The 19,771-nt window shown below is 38.4% G+C and overlaps 1 protein-coding gene across 19 annotated transcripts in view; it reads right to left on the bottom strand.

Annotated features, from left to right (window-relative positions):
• Positions 1-8,485: 8,485 nt before the first annotated feature.
• SOX6 (SRY-box transcription factor 6) overlaps positions 8,486-19,771 on the bottom strand; it is a 403,867-nt gene continuing 392,581 nt past the window's right edge. For all 19 annotated transcript variants that reach the window (XM_064425383.1, XM_064425386.1, XM_064425381.1 and 16 more), the window contains one exon: positions 8,486-15,407. In XM_064425383.1, the coding sequence (XP_064281453.1) occupies positions 15,104-15,407 (304 nt within the window). In that variant the 3' untranslated portion in view covers positions 8,486-15,103. The remainder of the gene's footprint in view (positions 15,408-19,771) is intronic.

Below are 19,771 nucleotides of genomic sequence, written 5' to 3'. Positions count from 1 at the left end.
TCATTATATTTTTACTTTGTACCAAACATGGAAAACCAGTACCCATAAATGTATTAATGCTATGTAGTGATTTTTTGAAGGTTTGGCAGCAGAGGGGAGAAATAAAAGAGTTTGGGTGCAGTACAGTATTGTGGTATTTCATTCTCTCCAGAGATCTATAATTTTATGCATGTTGAAAAAAATTTGAAGGAAACTTAATGTATGGAACATAAGGAATCAATTTTCTTCCATAAGGAATAAAAACCAAAAATTTAAAAAAAGAAAAAAAAACAACAAAAACAAATACACAAAACCAAAACAAAAACACACCTTTGGGCTATAAGCATTAAAATATAATTCCAAATTGAACCATCCAGCAAAACAGAATGCAGAATAGAAAGAGTAGGCAGAGTTAAAGAATAACCATTAATTTTTGTCTCTCTCCTCTTTGTAGTCACGTCTCTTAATTGTCACTCAATTTATTAGCACCCTGTAATTTTATGGCAATGTGACCATAAATCCTAAATATGAACAACAGCAGATGGAGATCCCCTCATCCCATTGACTGAGTCAGAATACAGGACATTACAAAAGTTTTTATTGTGTTAGGTAAATGCAGAGACAGAGAGCAAGGTCCAAAAAAAGACAAGTAAAGTACAGTTAGAGTCCACAATAAAGCTAAGTCTCAAAAACACAAGCTTTCTTCAGATTTCTGCTGTTACGCCCTTGCCAAAAATCCCCTTCTGATCTCTAATCAAGAATCAGCTCAACCACATGCAGGGTAGCAAGGGTGACCCTGTAACTGTCATGCAGAAAACAACCTGGTATTGTGCAGCACCCCACTGTTCTGTGCCGACACAGAAGCATGGCTCCAGAAACAGCATTTACCTGCAGGTGATATTTAAAAGGAAAACCCACACATACCCTTTCAGGGGCCTTTAGTACAACATACACATTGTGTGGCCTGCAGTCTGGAATGGCACATTATATAATGCAGTGCCAGACAGGCTTCTCAGCACTTAGGTTCAAAAACAAGCACTAGACATAGCACATCCTTGATGTCAGGGCCTTTTTTGGCCAGCAGGAAGGGTATGGAAATTCAGTGTTATTTAAAATGGCCATTAACATCTGTCCTTTGACAGCAGGAGGCTGGACCTGCCTTTTCTTTAGGTATATCTTTACCCAGACTGGTATGAGAGCTAATGGCAACTACAACCCTCTTCTCCACTTATTTCTCAGCTTAAGAAAATGCTACATTGTGCTTGAGGAACAGAACTTCCACAGCCAGGAAAATTCCCTTGAAATATCATCAGAGACCTTTGAGAGATATAGATTTGGCACAAGACATGGTAAGGAGGTCACAGTTATATCAGGCATCCAATGTATTCACATCACACAAACCAAAGCAGGCAAACTGACAAGTTCCAATTTTACAAGTTCCAATTTTACCACCCTTCTTTTCTACAGACTGCCACCCTGCCTATTCTCAACCCTTTTTCTCCTTAATGGATGTTACAACACCCAGGAAAACTGCCTTCCCATGGCACTGACACAAGGAAATCTGCCTGCACTTATGTCTCAATACTGTACATCTCTTGTCCCTGTAGTATTGTCAAAACTCACCCAGACCACAAGAAAGGGAAAATAAACAGGTTAAAGGTATTGCCCATCAGCAAACACCTTCACAAAACATCCAGTTTGTTCAGATCAGCATTTTGGGGCAAATTCCCCTCCAGGAGCTCTACTGCAGATCTCACAGAGAGTCCTAGACTTCAGCACACTTTGTTCTCAGTGAGGGGAAGCAGAAACTTAACCAGCAGAGGAACACTGCTCCCCAAAGCTGGGAACTGAAAGTGTTTGCTGTTCATTTTCCAAAAATTCAAGCATCTCAAGACTTTCAGAGGGGCCTAAGAGAATTAGGTACTTTTAAACCCATTAGGTACTTCTAAACTTATAACTTCTAAATATAAAATTTATATGCCTCTATTTTCAAGTCTGCCCTGAACGACATTTAAGGTGGGATTTTTTTCCTTTAATTTACTATTCTCAGGCTTGGTGCCTTATTTTCAGTGGCCACTATGAAAGACAACTCAGATTTCTCAGTCAAAGCCTTTCTGGCCACCAAGAATTTACCACTGTGGTGGTTTGGTAGGGCTAGAATTTCTCTCAGCAAGTTTTCAATCTTTTTTCAGTCATTTACACTGTAAATTATTGTCTTATTTCTTGAGAAAATAAACCCAAAAACTCCAAGCATATGAAGAATCCATCATTCAGAAATAAAAGTAGATTAAATTCCTGATTATTATGAAGTAAAAATCCCAAGATCCATTAGCCTAACAAGAACCCCATTTGCAGCTTAAAAAAAACAAACAAACAAAAGTGTGAGAAATTATGCATCTGTTCCCACCAGCAGCAGGAAAAGCTAGGAGCAGGCTTGCACCCAGACAGCTACATTTTGGGTGCCAATATTATATTAATTACATTAAAAATGGAAAAACAGAAACCCTTCTGCCTTCTTCATTTAGCTCATAACCACTTTTTCCCTATTTTTTCTAGAAAATGAGTGTTTTTCCATTTAAAAGGTGAGAGCCTCTCTGTAGTTACAAGTGGTACTTTTTGACTTTCTTAATACAACCCTGTGGCTACAATTAACACAACGGATAAATAGCAGATCAAATTAAGGTCTGATCCTGTTTTACTTATAGGTGCAATCCTCACAATAAATTGCAGGTTAAGCTGTTGGAGGTAAATGAGGAGAGGTGGAAAGCATGCCTGAATTTTAAGTGTTCAGACATTAAAAGCAAGCCTGAGAGAGAAGATAAGCGAATATCTAGACAGAAAATTTGAAAACTTCAGGAAGCTTTAGTGATTATTCTGAGATTCCAAATGCAGCAGATTTTGCACAAAGATTTAAGAAAAGGTAGGAAATGTGAGGGTTGTCTATATGAGTTATATAATTCTTACTTTTATCCCTCACTTGGGAATAACATTTTCAGAAAAGAAAAAGAACATTATTTTTCTTCTCATTATTTCAGAATGCTTTATGTTCATTTCAGAACCCCACTGTCTTTGAAGTTTGGGGAATAAGGGAACACAGACTGTTTCCATGCCTGGTCTTATTGTTGTGGAAATCCACTACTTTAGCCCATTAAAAATGAATAAACAACTGAACCAATTTGAAGTTCTCCTCAACCTGAGACTTTTATGGGCATCTTAAGGCTGCATATTGTCTGATATGTTCTGTTTGCAATTCAATCACAAACTCCTTGCAGTACAAGAATCAAAACATTGCAAAAAAACTGTTTCTAAACATTATCAGGCTAAGGATTTTCAGGGAAGTATTAATGAAGGAAGTCAGCTTTATGAATCATTGTCTGAAGCACCTAACATCTAATATGAATCCTAGGATTGTGTCTAGAAAAATCCTGTGCACTTACTGCCAAATGCTGAAGGAACCGTCCTCTTCCCATGACACAATTCACAGCAGGGCATACTCAGAACTTCAGAGAAGCAACCTGGTATCTCAAAAACAAACAAGCAAAAAAATTACCAGGTAATTTAAAACAATTCACTATCCTTTATACCATGAAATCTTGACCAAAAAATATATTTTTTAACTCTACTCACCCAAAAAGCAGTGCTAGTGAGCTCTTTTACATTCTTCATCACAGCACTTTCCAAACACCCTGTGCCTATTGAGGTTGCTCAGTTACACCAGAGATCTTTGGTTTTTTCTCCATTAAACATTAGAGCACACTGTGAGGAAAAGAACATGCTCAAAACCTTTGTCCTTTGTTTCTACTGCAAGAAAGACAGAAAAGACCAGTACACTGGTGTCAGCTGGGGGCACTTAGCCCATCAGGTCCTTGGTGTCATCAATCCAACAAGAACCAGTTGTGTGGTAGAGCCTAAAGGACAGAGCCCACAGCTCTTCTGTTTACACTGCATCATTGGTAGCATGGGGGTCCTACTGGGGGTGCATAGACACATTCAAAACCAATTCCTCAGCAGCAAAGGCTGAAGTAGGACAAAAGGGAGACCGGGTCAAAATTTAAAGTTGTAAGTTGAATCATCAAATTTTCTCTGACTCTTTGTCTCTTTTGACCACTGAATTACAGAAGAAATAAAAACTATTGTCCTGCCACTCTCCTGAGGTATTTTTGAAGGCACTTTTGGTTCCAGCATCACCCTGGAAGTCACAGCATTTGCTCTGTGCTCCTCACATCCCTCCCCAGTGAAACAATCCCTCTGCAGCCTCTCCCAGGGGGCTGCCCATAGCTCCGGCCACCCAGTGCCAGCACCCTCAGCAGATGTGGTGCAGTAAATGCTATAAACACTCCCTGCTTCCCCTCAGGTCATAATAAACCCAAAATAATCTGTTGGAGAGGGACTGGAGGCCCCCTGAAGGGATGGAATGCTGTGTCTGTCCCTCATTCCTCTGTTTTGGCTGCCCTGTGGGAGGACAGGGTGAAGAAGACAGAAGGAATAGTGGTGGGTAGGGATTCCACAGGGCAGCTGAGGGTCTGGAAGGGTGGCAGCCCTATCTCAGCACATGAGAGATGCCAGCAGCCCTTGCCCCCTTCCCTTCTGTCATGGGCTGGACTAAGGACAACATAATGGCCAACTTAACAGTCTTCCCCATGGAGGGGTGGGAGCAGCTGGTGATTTCTAAGAGTTATATTAATTTTTCCATAATTTTGTAATTTTAGAGGGCCACCTTAAATAACTGATGAATTGCAAGTAGAGCAAATGAACATTAAACCATCTATCATAGAATAAAAGAGCCATTAATCTTTTAGGAACTGTTATACATGCACACTCGTATACACAGAAGAAGGGAAGTGGTGCCATTCTTAGCACAGATTGTTGCAGCTCAGCACAATAACATTATGTGAATATTCATACTTATTTATTTTCCTTGAAATAAGACCTTTTTTTCCTTAAAGCTGCTAGGATATCTGGTGCTTCCCTCCTGTAGCTGGTGTTATATGAAGTCACAGAAGTGTTAGGGGGGTTCTGCAGGTTCTGTTCACAGGAGCAGCTGATACAAATAAGATCATATAAACTAACTTTTCCTCACTTTTTTTTCTTTCAACCCATATTGTAGTTGCCAAAAGCAGAAGATCTCTCTAATTTCTACAGTAACACTCCACAAAAGAGGTATCTTGTACCTAAAGGTTTTTCCAAAAGCCCTTTTCCCTGCAGGATCTCTCAACACGTGGCAAAAGAGTTGCATTTCTTTTTGGGTGGGTGGGTGGATTTGGGGGGGATTTCTTTTTCCCTCTCCAGCACTTAGCCTTTGGTTTTCCCAGCAGCTGCAGCTATTCTAGTGGAATTAACTAAATCTGCAATCAAGTGTGGATTTCCTGATGTTTGAATAAAAGATATTTCATTGTGATTGAGTAATTTGATCATTAAAATCTATGATCTCCAGATTTTATGAATTAAGTCTGTTAAGTTTTAAACAGATACTGCAAAAATTGAGAGAAGTTTATCATCCTAAATATTTTGGATCATACGAGGGACTTTGCAATTCAGTTGAACATAAACTGACTGTTTTCCCTGATTTTATTCCATTAGAAAGAATAAATAGGGTTGTTGCAAAACTCCTTATCAAGGCTGTTCATTGGGATGCAAAATTAACTGTTCATTTTCCCTCAGCCATTTCATCCACCAAAATACCAGTCTGTGTTCCTGACTGGGAAAGGGTTGTACACATTAATAGCCCAACATAATTACTGTAAGTGCTGAGGATCATGAGAATGAGATGCAGATGTTGGCCAGGCTCAGATGCTCTCATTAGCTGTTATCTCCTGTTTCAACTGTTGAACATAAACCTACAGGGCCAGGAGGACTAGGAGTCTAACCCAGTAAGACAGTTACTGTGTTTTCAATTTTGTAACCTATTTGTGATTAATTAGTTGTGAACCTACAGTAGCTACAAAGAAATTATTAGTCATTATGGGGGCTTAGTGACAGAGATACCTTTCCATTTGGTGATTGCAGTGTCTTGCAGGCAAGGGTTCTGCTGCGTGGCTCTGTAGCCAAATGTAGCAGAACATTTTTCTGATTTTGAAATACCATCCCTGTGGCCTGACTTAAAAGGAAGCTTGGTCACGCATCTGAAGTGTGAGGTACCTTATGAATACAATTAAAGTTGGAAGTTGTAGAAGTAATGCAGGAGTCGGGGTTGTACACCTAATGCTTGCAAGTTTTGAGCAAGTTTTGAGCTCACATCCCACTTTTGAAGCTTAAATTAAAATGCCTTCCTGGTTTCTTCACGCATCTTGAGAGTCCAAAAGAGTGGCAAAAAAAAAAGACACAAATAATCAACATGTTTTTATTTTGCAATTTGATTATTTGAGGAGCATTATTTGAAGCTCTAATAATCTTTTTCTTATCCAGTGATCCTTTGCTGATGAAATAAAAGAGCAACCAAAAGTCCAAGAGGTTTTAATACAAGTTAGAGAAGCTTTTAAACTTTGTGGTGTCAAAGTAAATTAAATTGTCCCTAAGTAGTCCTTAATACAGCTGACCACAGTGATTTCTACAGGGCAATTATGGTTTACTGTGTCAGTCATCCAGCAGGCATTAATACAAAGCAGAACAGCTCTGAAGAAGTTTGTTATGGACTGTCATGTCAAGGAGACCAGTGCTAACCTGAAACGGCCTTGATGTTATTAGAACTTACTGAGGGTCAGATTCCAATTAATCCACAGATTTAACAGTCCTCTGCTGTAGTGGGTCTTGATACAATTAAGGAATAATAGATGACAGGAAGGATACTTCCTGGCTGCCAATGACCGATGGCAGTATTTGAAGGCCCTTAACCCAGCTGGTCATTAACTGCTCAGAGACACAACCTGGAGCTCATATTTTCTATTATAAAACATATATTAAAGATATAAATCAACTACTACTTTTTCCTCCTCCTCCCAGTCCGTTTGAGCTGCTGCTGTTGGGCTACTGTGGTAGCAGCTAATCACCATGAGAAAATCCCAGCGGGGAGACAGGCTCGTGCTGTACCTTGGTATCTTGAAAACCCCATACTGCAGCCATCCTGAGGGCTCCCAGGGAACCTGATGCTGGTGAGCAGAGTTTGTGCTCAGCCAGAGGGAGAAACATCTGAGAGCAAGAGAAAGGACCAGAGCAGCAGGGGCCCCTCAGTTTTCGTATTTGTTGTGCTCTGTCACTTGTTTGGTGCTTCCAGAGCAGTAGGGCCCTACTGTGATGATTGGAACAACCATGGTAACATAGGAGCTTATTTATTATATTTATTTCAGCAAGTTGTCCAGAGGTGCTGCTCTCACCAGCACCAGGAAATGCAGTGTGCTGCTCTTGCTGTATGGGTTAACCCTCAACACATGGCCTTGTCCAGGAGATTGCTGTACGTGTGGAGACAGCCCCCTGTCCTACATGGCAATGAGTGCACATTTTTTTAGATTGACACCCAGAGATGTCACATGCACAGTTTGTGTCTTACTGCTGCAGGAAGCAGCGACCTTTTGTAGCCATTGCTCTGTTTGCTTCTTGTTGTACTTGTGTAACAACCCAGCTGACAACACCAGTGTGTTCCAGATTACTGATCAGTCCTCACAGCTGCAGATTCCGGTAAGAAGAAGGAGAAAAATCACATGGTAACAGGTGTGTGTGGGGAACAGAGGAAATAAATTGGATTAAATTGCACAAGTCAATATTTATGTATTTCTCCATTATAGCATGTTGGTCAGACTCCTCATTACCATCCACTGTTGACTTTGAAGTATTCCACCACACAGATTCATAGTGCAGAATGTCATTTTTGGGAAGTCCACATATGATGCTCTGTCCAAGGAAGAAAGGATTATGTCCCACTTGGATGTTTCAGGGTGGTTTGTGCACCAGCTGAAACATGACTAGAATCTGATGTAATGTACAACCAAAAGGCTCTGTTCCATTTCTGCTCCAGTACAGTATGCTTCAATGTAATTTATTATTTTCCTATGAGAACCATGACTAATTGCTAAGTCAGAAACCAATCACAACACATCACTGGCAGCAATTTACAGACATGGCAATATGGCAACTATAGGCTTTTTGTTGTTTAACTTCGGTTAGTTTGTTTAAAGTTATGTGCAGCAGAAAAGGGAAGGCAAAGAAAGAAGAAACAGGAGAACTGTTTTGCCTCATTTCTCCTCATGAAAAATCCTTCTGAGATTATGTTGCTACCAACAGCACTTCCTGCACACAAAATTGACAGTATTCAGTGTGTATTGTCAAATTAGATTAGTTATCATGGATGTCTTTTACAGCATGTGGTGTTAATGGATTTCAGAGGCTGAAAAATGCCTTCATAGACTAGAAAGACATGGGCAAAACGTAAGAGCTGTAAAATTCAGTCATCATATTTACAGGAGGCTATCAGCTGAACAGGCCTAGTTGCATTTTCCCATGAACTCATCATGGTCAGTCTTTAATACTAAATTCAAAGGAATAAGGGATGCATAGAAGAAATCACACACACATCTCATAAAACAAAATTTATCTTTAATTTGTAAGTGTCAACAGCAGTACAAAAGATGGAGTGATGGTGAATAGATTAAGGGTAGAGAGGACAGTCTTGAGGTAAATGAGCATAAATAGGCAGTCTTATAGACACTCCCCTGAGGGGTCTAAACCCCTATCATGGCATATACTGTATCACCCAAGGATGACATGTTTAACATATCAGGAAAGCACCTTGTGCAAAAAAAAAAAAAAAGAAAAAAGAATTTAAAAATCCCTCCCACCCGAAACATGTAGGTAAGGTGCCAACGTACACCAGAACATACTGTATATGGACAGTCTTTCAATTTTGTCTTTTCCATCAATAACTGAGGCAGAGGAGGAGAAGACTCTTAAAAGTACCACTGAAAGATTATTTAATATTTAATTTACCTCACGTCAATACTGCACAACAAAATCCAAGAAGTCTGTTTATGCAATGAAGCAGAGCTAAGAATAACTATTCTCTTTTTTAATCTGAGAACAGATTTTTTTTTCTTAAATCAATATCCTTAGCAAACTTTTTTCTTTCTTTTTTTTTTCTTTTTACTGTACCAAGAGGAGAGTGTGAGATGTGATGGCAACCTTTAAGTTCATTTAAAAACTTTACACTGGACTGTACAAGATTTTTTTTTTTGATAAACTATTTACATTTTCAGACTTTAAAACATATTCAAAGCAGCAATAGACACTAGTTTTTCCTCTAAACGCCCAAATAATTACCGGCCATGGGCCCAGGTAGGTACCTGCACTGTATATAGAATTTCTACAAAGAAAACCTGCCCATTAAGTAGCCAGTGGCTGTTAAACAAGCAGCCCTCGCCAGTAAGAGCTGCACCCATGGTGTTGCTATAGGAATCAAAGCATAGTACCTTGACAAGAGAGTCTCAGTTGTCCCAACAGCTCTACACAAACTTTACAATTTGAAACAGCAGCTAGCATGTCAGTCCAGCATGTCAGTGAATTGTGCTGATTAAATTAACATAGAGTACAATCTCACAATATACATCACAAACAAATTACAATGTCAGGAAATAAGAGTTACAGTAAGATAAGTTATGTAGTAACAGCTTATAAGCTTGTCTTAATGTAATAAAAAAAATTTTACATGGGAAATACAATAATGAATGAACATAAATGCTAAGCATTCTAGTTTGCTACAAGCTGAAGAAAGGTACAAGAAAAAAAAACAACATTGCTTTCTGGAAAGCAAAACACAAATGACAAAGGAAGACAAACGGAGAATGCACACTAGCAGGTCTGCAATGTGCAGCATACAAACAGTTAAATATTTGCACATTCCCCATACTCTAAGAGCACCAAGGACCTCACTTGTGGTTTTTAGAAAGCGGAAATTACAAAGCAAGCCATGTCACTAAGTTGCTTTATAGCTTTCATATTGCCATAAATACCAATTTGATAAGTTTGCCTTCAGCCCAGTTCACCCCACCCTACCCCTTTTTACCCAGCGTGTGAAATCTCAGAATCCTTCTTTGTCACCATTTCCAACAATTCTGGTAGTTAAGAAAGGGCGTTGGATTAAAATGAAATTGTTTTCCATTTACATTGTTTTTTCCTTCTGTAGCAGAGCATTGCTACATATCAAAAATGTAGCTTGATCTGAGAAAAATCACAGATTTTAATGGGTTGTACCAAAAAAAAAAGTTTATAAGACTTTTTTTAAAAGAAAAAAGTGTTTTGTAAATGATCAAATGAGGTCATATAGTATTATTATTTTAAAAGAACATGCTTAAGTGCCACCTTGAATCTTAAAAAAGCATGCAAAACACCAAGGGGTCCAAGCCCATTCAATAACTTCTCATAAAAACATGAAGAACTCTATCATACATCCTGCTGGCTGCATCTCCAGTGCAGTTGTTCTTACTGTGACTCTGGCTCAGCAAAGCTCACCCCACTTAACACCAGCACTGCACTGGTCCTCGTGACCACTGTGGAAGTACTAATAACATGCTTCGTGTTAGGCAGGTAGGTAGGCGTTTTTCTGGGGGAGGATGGGGTCTAAATCTTGTAGAATGTTTTGTTGGGAGATGATTTTGAAATGCCATGCCTTTGACGTGGCCAAAAAACAAAATGCAGAAAGCCAACCCGGAGATTAGATGGCACTGGGAGGTGGTTGTGTTGTGTTTATCCAAAGCAGAGGCACACAGCTGGCTGCTGGACACTTTGCCCAGGGTGGTGTATTTACTGGGGCTAATGCTGCTGTTGGGTTTGCATTTCCATCCCAGAGCCATCCCTCTGTCTTTGCCCTCCCCCTGCACCTGAGTACACTGGTTTAGGAGCACTGTGTTGGGATCCTGTGAATGCTCAGCAGGTGGTTTCACAAGCTAAATGGTGATGCCCAAACATACAGGCAGACCAGAATCTGGCCAGTTCTCCAGACTTGCTTCTGCACATAAACCCTGGAAAGCAGTATGGTTTCCATTGGGACCTTTCTCTTCCATTTTTATAAAATAAGAAGTGAACTATTCTGGCTGGAACCAGATTGTTTGGGGAGTCTCCTTCTCTTGAATATAAGTATTTAATAATTTTCCAAAATAAAATATATTGAATTTGTTAATTAAATAAACTGTTCACAGAGAAAATAGTATTACTATATTAGTGCTCGAGAATGGAGTACTTTTTCCAGTCAGTTTCTAAGGGGCCTCAAACACAAAGCCTAAGAAGCAATTCCATGAATCCTCTTTGTGTATTGTGTGAACAATTTCTCTGGTGTTATGGCCTAATGTAACAATAACACGATTAAATGGATGTACAACATAAAGGTTTGATATCACTGAGTCTTGCCTGCGTTGCAAGGGCCATTTCAGTCATTTTAATCTTTCAGGGATATGCTTTTGACTTCCAAATGCCATTCTTGTTAAGTAAAATATCTCATTGGTTTTACTTGGATTCAGAAGACTGTGTTTCCCATCAAATGTAGCCAAAATTTGGCATGTTTCATGTATCAACTTTCTAAAAAAGAAGAAAGTATTCCCTATTTGTGGTATATGTTATTAAAAATTAGAGAGAGCACAAGTGAGGCATCTTGCTGTCCCAGCTACAGGTCCACAATACTGTGCTCACACTGCGGGTGTAAATTCAGCATCTACATGAGGTACAGTGACTTGTCAGCATTTAATATGGACCAACATACACTGATATAGAACAAAAGTAAATACATAACTTATACTTCACTAAGTATCCATGAACAAAAAATAAAATTCTATTTCCTATGTTATATTTACACAATTTAAAAAAAAAATCTAAAATGAGATGGCAAATTCATCAAAAAACTTTGTTTTGAGCTCCGATTAATAAAGTAAAAATGTTGGGTTTCATCCTTATGATTGTCCTTCCTTGATTTCTACTGACATTTTAGAGCCAATGTCGGCTAATAAATAGAATAACACGCTCATAGGCACAATTCAGATTCAAATATGTTCCTCCCACTCCCCCAGCCAGTAAATGCAATTTTTACCAGCTGGTGATTCCTGAACAGCCAGTCATTTTCAAGAATGTGGCTTTAACATACAGAGCATCAGCATTGAGGCAGGGCTGGAGCTAAAACAAAGTGTTCATACATACATGTATTTTGCATAAATAAATGAAATAACAAGACATAAAAATGACTCAAATCCGGCAACTGTGAGGCAGGCCCACACGAGTCGAAACAGATGACTTTTGTTCATGTAGTTTTCGTACAACAGTTTCACATTAGTCAGAAGTGATAAAAAATACCATTTATATCCAGTGCTTATAACACTTACGAAACAACATCTGTGAGTGTGTGTTTTTTTTGTACTACAAGCAAAATCAAGTTTCAGTCCTAAAGAACAGTCCTTTGTTCTCCACAAGCCTGCAGAATATTATTTTGGCATGGTCATAAAATTAAAAAAAAAAAAAAATTAACCAACTAATCTAAATGTTTGCCTTTGTGCAAAAAAAATAATTACATAAAATACAATGCTAGCAATACAGCATTCTACCTATGCAACAAAACCAGGAAAAAAAAAGAGAGCAAGAGAGAAAGTGACATGGGGGGAGGGAGAGATACTTCTAACTGGAGAATTGTGTAAGACATTAATAAATAGTCTTTTTTTTTTTTTTATGAAAGAATGATGTCCTCCCCCCAATCTGAGCTGAATGTATTAAAACCAGTTCAAATTCCCAAGCTATTTTAACACAAAAAACCACTTTCTATCAGTACCTTAGCCAGCTTAAAGAGGACGCTCACCAGCTAATGACACAGCATATGCCTTTGAAGACTTGGCTAGACCAGTTTATTGCTTATTAGACATGGACTCAGAACACAGTTAAATAAATATTAAAAATATAGCTTTTTTTGTTCCAAATTACAAAATGGTCAGAGAAATTTGACCATTGTGTTTCTATGCCATTATCTTTATAAATTGTCCTGTAAATTGAACAATCTTCTTTGTCTTTGGGGGGGTCGTTCTCTCACATAGAAATGTGATTCCTACAGTGGCAAAAATGGCTGTTTCTGGCAGGACAGGGATCAGTGGGGCTGTCAGGAAGGAGACTGCTCTTCCACAGGGCATCCTGCCACTGCAGCTCACAGGAGTGTCTGCAGAGCAGGATGCACCAGGACAGCCAGACTAACACAGGCTACTTTTGTTGTCTGAAGCAAAACCTGTGCAGCTCCATGAGAAGATGCTCCCAGACTTCCAGAGGAGCTGCTCTAGGCCCCCTGGTACCTCTCAGCCTGAGGCTGAATTTATCACCTGTGTGCTGAACACAGCCAATTCCCATTAAAAGCTGAGGGAGTTGAGGAGCTTCAGCACAGTTATTCATCAGGCCTACTGGAACTGTATATATATATATACAGTGATCTATTTGTGAGCAGGAGTGGAGTATGAAGGGAAAAAATAAAGGCAGTTTCTCCTCTGTCTTTGAAATCTAACAGATTCACAGTCTTTGAATTGAATCTTGCATATTTCCCAGAATTTTCTCCAGTAATTGCATTGTTTCTAGAAATAATACAAACAGAAATGTTAATTTCTATAGCACCTTTCATCCAAAGATCCCAAAGCGCTTGACAAGTCACATTCCCACATGACAAATATACAATAAATATTTTTGATGACCCATTTTCCCACCTTTGCAATTAGATATTTGAGTGTCCCTCCCTTCCCCACTTTGAGTCTCACAAATAAATCACTGCATAAATCCTTAAAGTAGCACAGTTCCTTCAGGTGGCAATGGGACATGATGTACAGAGCCATGACTTGCCACAGGTTCCTCAGGCCCTAAAAATTCAGCATGGTGGACTGTAAATGCAGTTTGGATTTTACATCTGCCCTTGCTGTCTAAGTATAGAGGTTTATAACTATAAACACATTTCTAGGGGTATTTGTACTCTATGTACATATAAAAGTACTCACTTTATTTTGCAATACATATAGCAGAGTGTTTCCAAGTGCTCCTTGAACATACAGTGTTAGAGGAACAAGTGAATTTCTCATTCATAAAGGTCATGTTCATTTTAGTAGCAGGTGCACTTTTATTTTCATATACCTGTGTGATTTAGGGAAGGGGAAATAAGAGGCTCTTCAAAATATCAATAAGGAATTGTAAGTGTAATGCCACCAACTGTACTTTTAAAAATAAATATTAAGTATTTGGACCCTTGACATTCTGGAATGAATAAATTATTTAAGAGAAAATGTGTTAAGACTGAATGCAAGGGTTAAAAGCAAGGGGATAGAGAATGTAATCAGAGGTGGCCTCACACTGCTAAGACAGGCCTGTCCATAGCTGGTGATCGCTCTTTTGTGCTTACTTAAAATTTCACACTAATGGCACATCAAGAGGCAAAAGCAATTGGGCACATGCACTATGGCAACCATGTTCACTAATTAAGAATATCCTGTCTCCAGATTCCTGAGTACTTTACCATATTCTGGAAAAAAATTAGTTTTATATATAATTTTTTTTAAGATGCCAAAGGATTGTCTAAGACTTTACAGTGTCTCTTTTAAGACTTTTTGTTTAAATGTTAAGATTCAAAAGTTATGAAAAGTTTGGCACATCAGAAGTTCACCTATACATATGGAAAAAAAAAATGGAATTCAGAGACTATTTTTTAAAGACAAGCTATGATGCACAGGTGTGCACACTTGCGGACTTGTTCTGTTTCACAATATGAAATCTGCAGTTTTTGTTTTCTAAAATAATCCAGAATAAAAACACATTCACAACCTGTAGGCTGGCACAGCATACCTGAGTGAGAATGTATAACCCCCATCTAAAACAGTAACTTAAACCTTTATCAGCATCCAAACGGAAAAAGACAAAAGGTAAGACTTGTAAGACAGCTATTGATTCATATAAGTTCTCAAGTCCTGATGTCTGATATTTATGTCTTCATCTAAATTAAAAAAAAACAAAACAAAACAAAAAAACCCAAGTTCATGAAAAATCAGGGAAACAATCTGTCTCACACAATAAGAAACATTTAAGACCATTCTGCTGATGTAACTGTAGGAGCCACACATGCATGCAGGCTCTTTAAGAACTTTTGTTCAAAAAAACCCCAAAAAAACCCAAATGAGTCTGAGTACTTTAATTCTGCAAACACTCCTCAGTTGGCACTGACTGCCTCATGGGCTTCGTTTTCACTACTATAGTCTGATTTGGGATCATCCTCATAGTCCTCGTACATTTCTATTTCATCCTCTCCGTTTATCATTTCATTTCCAGGAAGGCTTCCGCTGTCCGTCTTCATACCATAAGTGCTCTGGATGACAGGGATGCTGGGCTCAGGGCTGGCAGAGGTGCTGGAGCAATCTGATGTCATCTGAGGGGACGGCGTGGTGGTCGCCATGGTAATAGCACCAGGGTAGACAACTCCTGTTCCCGTGGTGATTGGAATCTGAGGCTGTTGTCTGGAAGGAAAATCAAGAGGGAAGTGTCACTGCCTGTGTGCAGAGGAGGGAAGACCTTCTGCAAGTCCAAAGGAAAGAAAAGCAGGTGGTTTCCTAGAAAGGCTCCATGTATTCCCCTGGGCTAACAGTCTTCTATGGTATTGGTTCATTATCTCCCCCAAAGGACAACTGGGAACTGAAGTGTTTACAGTCACTACCAGACATCCTTTCACATGTTTATTCAAGCCACAACACAAACCAGCACTTGGACAGAGACCATCAAAAGGCTTCAGGCACCGTGTGATGCCTGTCTGCTACCATAGACACCATGTATCCAAAATCTAAACTCATGGCAAGAGCTTCTGTTAATGAGAGGACCTCGAGATTACCTAAAAGGGCAGACAGAAACTGAAGTACCTAATTTACTATGTAAGAGCTAGGTAGATTCCTACAGCACTTAGACATTCTTTTGACATTTGATTGCTGGGTTTTGATTTTTATTTGGATCCATCACCAGAATGCCATTTGCTTTCTCAGGATTTTATGTTTAAGATGTGGGATTTGACGCAAAGTACTTGATAAAAAAACCAACAAATCTGCCCTGGAAGATGCTGATTTTGTATTGACTAGTTATTGAATGTACATGCCTATTTGCATAATCTATTTAAAGAATCATACATTTCAATGTATTCCCAACCTTCTTTAGAGAAATATTGACCCAGTAACAGTGAACTATTATAGATTTTAGCAGGAAAAACAGTATCAGGTATGTTTGAATAGTCTAAGGAATATCCCTTGACCACTGTGTCATTCCATGCTAAATTCAAAAGGACATTTCATAAACCAGTCTCATAATTTCCTAATCATTGGCTAAATCAATACAGAAAATCATGTTAAGCTTATTTTAAAAACCCTAAATGTTGAGTCTTTATTGTTCATTGATCAGACTCTAATTTTGATATCACGCTAGAGAGTTACAGGGAAGCTTCAGTCCTTCAGGTTTGGGTAGTGATACACTGAAACCACAAACACCCTGTGTAACACACCACTGAAATAGTCTGCAGTCCTGCCACGGCTGGTACTGCTAGCCTGACTCTTACAGCCTCTGCACAGCTTGAGAAATTCAAACATCTGTTGTGTTAGTCGCGTACACCTGGCTAGCAGTGAGCAAAAACGCAGTAATTCATTTGACACAGTCATTATACTCCTGTTTGCAAATGATGATTTGCAGATGATTTACAAACAGCTTGGGATTTTTCACTAAATTTTCACTTTTAAAATGGTCTGATAAATGTTCTGTGAAAACAATTTTCAGCCAATGTATTTGCTTGCAAGTGATTTTCTGCAAACATCTTTCAATACTTTATCCATAAAATTGAACACCTACCTCACATGGGAACATTCCTGGTTTAGGATTGCATGTTTTCAGGAGTATAAACTATTACTACTAAAAACCCACAAGTATCTCCTCCACATCTTTTAGACACAGAAAATGTTCACATTAATGAATGTTTCCACAAAACAAAGGAAAAAGAAACCCACACATGCTCAACAGAAAAATCTATGTGGTTGTCACCAGGCCATACACACTTAATTCTTTCTGATCTGCCCAACTAATAATCTTTCACTGATATTCCTTAGAATTAATAAATTCACAAAACAAAACAATACCAGTTGTTCATCAAAGAATACCATCATATCAATGCCAAATTATGCTTTGAGAAAAGTTTTCACAACTCCTGTAACAGAAGTTGTAGAACTGACTCAAAGAATGATTGAGCCAAAGCTGCTGCTGTGTTACAGATGACATTAAGTATGAGAACACTAATATCCACCTCTATACCTCTCCTCCCCCAAATGTTTGTGTTTTTTCAGAAGCAAATTTCCTTTTTGCAAGCAGCAAGAACAATTTTAAAAGTCTGCTTAAGACAATGTTGTGAGATATGTTGATAAAGCAATGGTCATCAGTTAAGGCCTAAAGGACAGAGAAATCCTGGTATTTCAAACTCAGTCAGCAGAGCTCTTCTGCACATTTACATTTCTGTGGGACTGGGTACACTTATCCAAGTACCACCCATTTCAAAGTATAAATGGAGGTGGTCATCTGAGCATAAAGAAGCCAAATTCACACAGGTACTTTTACTTGGGACCACACCACACAAATGCATGGCAGGCTACTGAATGAATCTAATTGTCAAAGAACATCATTGGTATAACAGGAAAGTTAAGGGCTTACTGAATTTGTCATTCATAAATGCAGTCCTTTTTTACATGTTAAACAAAAATCAGACATGCTGTGCATGCCTGCTGCTGGCTGGGTAATAACTTTAAATTACCTATATCTCACTGTGGAACTGTAAACATGTGGTAACTGTACCACCTAATTGGAAAGGGTCTCAAATTGCTACCCATTTGCTAGCAAAAAATTTTCTAGCACTTAACCATGGGCACCTACACACCCCCAGTAACTGGACACCTACCTCTGATTTAATACCTGTTATTATTTAGAGCTGATCAGGTTGTCACTGTAAATTCTGCTCTAGTTGCTACATTACATCCCAGAAAGTCTTATTTTAAAATATCACAAGCTATGTGGATGGCATATGTTACTAGAGATGAGTGTTATCATTTCCTAAGTAATTAAGTTCTTGTGGAGAGGAAAACAGATAATTTGTTTAAATTCCCACTACTCTCCCTGAAAGGAAGAGTTGGAGTTTCTAACCTACAACTCTGGCCATTATGTTTTCTTATATTGGTAGATCTTAAAGGCAGTCATGTTAATGGAGTCTTTTATTACATTAAATTCCACACATTTAATCATTGCCTCTAGCTAGAGGTTTACCAATCATAGAACCTTGGAGAGGGGAGATAAAAACATACTTTACCTGCAATCTACAGGTTACAATTCAGCTCAGTTGCTCATGGAAGTTTTCTGCCTGTTAAGATTTCCAGAAAGCAACATTAATCTTTTGGCCTCTTCAGATCCATGAGGAATGGTGGCACATCTTTAGGTACCCTGGCTTCAAACCACTCCTGTCCCCACCATCTCCTCTTTGGCAAAGAAATCCTCACGTGGACAATTACTGCTCTGCCAGCACCAATAACTTGCCTGTCCACTCAGGGGCTTAAGATTTGGCCCAAAATATTTAAGTAAATATAAAAATGTAAGTAACATGAAAATTCTTAGCCAAACTGACCTGGTCGCAAATTTGTGGCGTTAATATTCTTAGTATTTTTCTGAAGAACATTCCTCTTTTGACTTTTGCCAAACCAGCCAAACATTTAAATTGGCAAATGACTATTGTTTTCCGATCCCTTCCCAACCATTTTCTGACAGCTATTTAAATGTCTGAAGCAGAAATTGATTGCATCAAGCAAAACGCTCATATGTTACACACCCCTGAAACTTACATTCCCATAAGGAATGAAATAACAGTAAATCTCACAAAAGCACCCATTGTGTACTTGCTTTAAGTTCAAGCTACAGGAGTATAATATTACAGACTTATTCAAAACCATAGCCTAGCAACATTCAGACTACGTGTGTACAGTAGTTATAAACACTATAAAGGCTTTATTCTAAACATCTTACTCTGGTAAAGCACAGAAAAAAGTTACTGCTTACATCATTTTGCAGAGAAATGTATATAGCATATACTTCTATTTAGAGTGTATTGGACTGTAAAAATGACTGAGCAATGAATTATCTTTGTAAGACAAAGCAACAAAGGACAGACTCAACTTAAAATATCTGAATTTATGGTTTATATATGATCCATTTGTTATCTCACATTTATTTATGCATTACAAAAAACTACTAGTGAGGAGAAATTGTAAATCACTTGAAGTCCGTTTGGGATTAATTTATGCTGAAGGTATCATTCACAAGTTCCATCAAAAATTTTACTATTAAAAATAACTCAATTATTTTAAAGACCTAGCTGGCTTCAGATTCAGCTTTTCCTAGACTGAAAGCAGCAATTTTTTAACATACTCTGCATTAAACATGAATTATTTCTGTATGTTATCTGCCTCATTTGGAACAAAATTCATTCATGTAGGGATGCAATAGAAGGCCTACGCACACTGTAAGTTCCACTCTGCTCTTTAAAATACTTGGCAGTTCCCAGATTTTGTTCTATTAGATGTAAAACAATTATCTGAAAACATTAATTTCCTGGCCAATTTATTCCAAGAAATCTTCACTCTCTTTCAATTCTTTGGAGGAGGCTTTTCTTCAAACATCAAAACAGAACCTGGCCCTTCATTAGCTTATTTAAATTTTGGCTAGTTTGTATCTTGAAATTCTTTAAACCCCCTTTTTGCATCTTACCAAATTTTGTCAAAGACTGCGATTCAGGGAAGTGAGCAGTGTGAGCCTTTTG

Source organism: Passer domesticus, chromosome 6 (genome assembly GCF_036417665.1).
Source record: "Passer domesticus isolate bPasDom1 chromosome 6, bPasDom1.hap1, whole genome shotgun sequence".
Taxonomy (NCBI): Eukaryota; Metazoa; Chordata; class Aves; order Passeriformes; family Passeridae; genus Passer; species Passer domesticus.
This window is presented reverse-complemented; position numbering and strand designations above follow the sequence as displayed.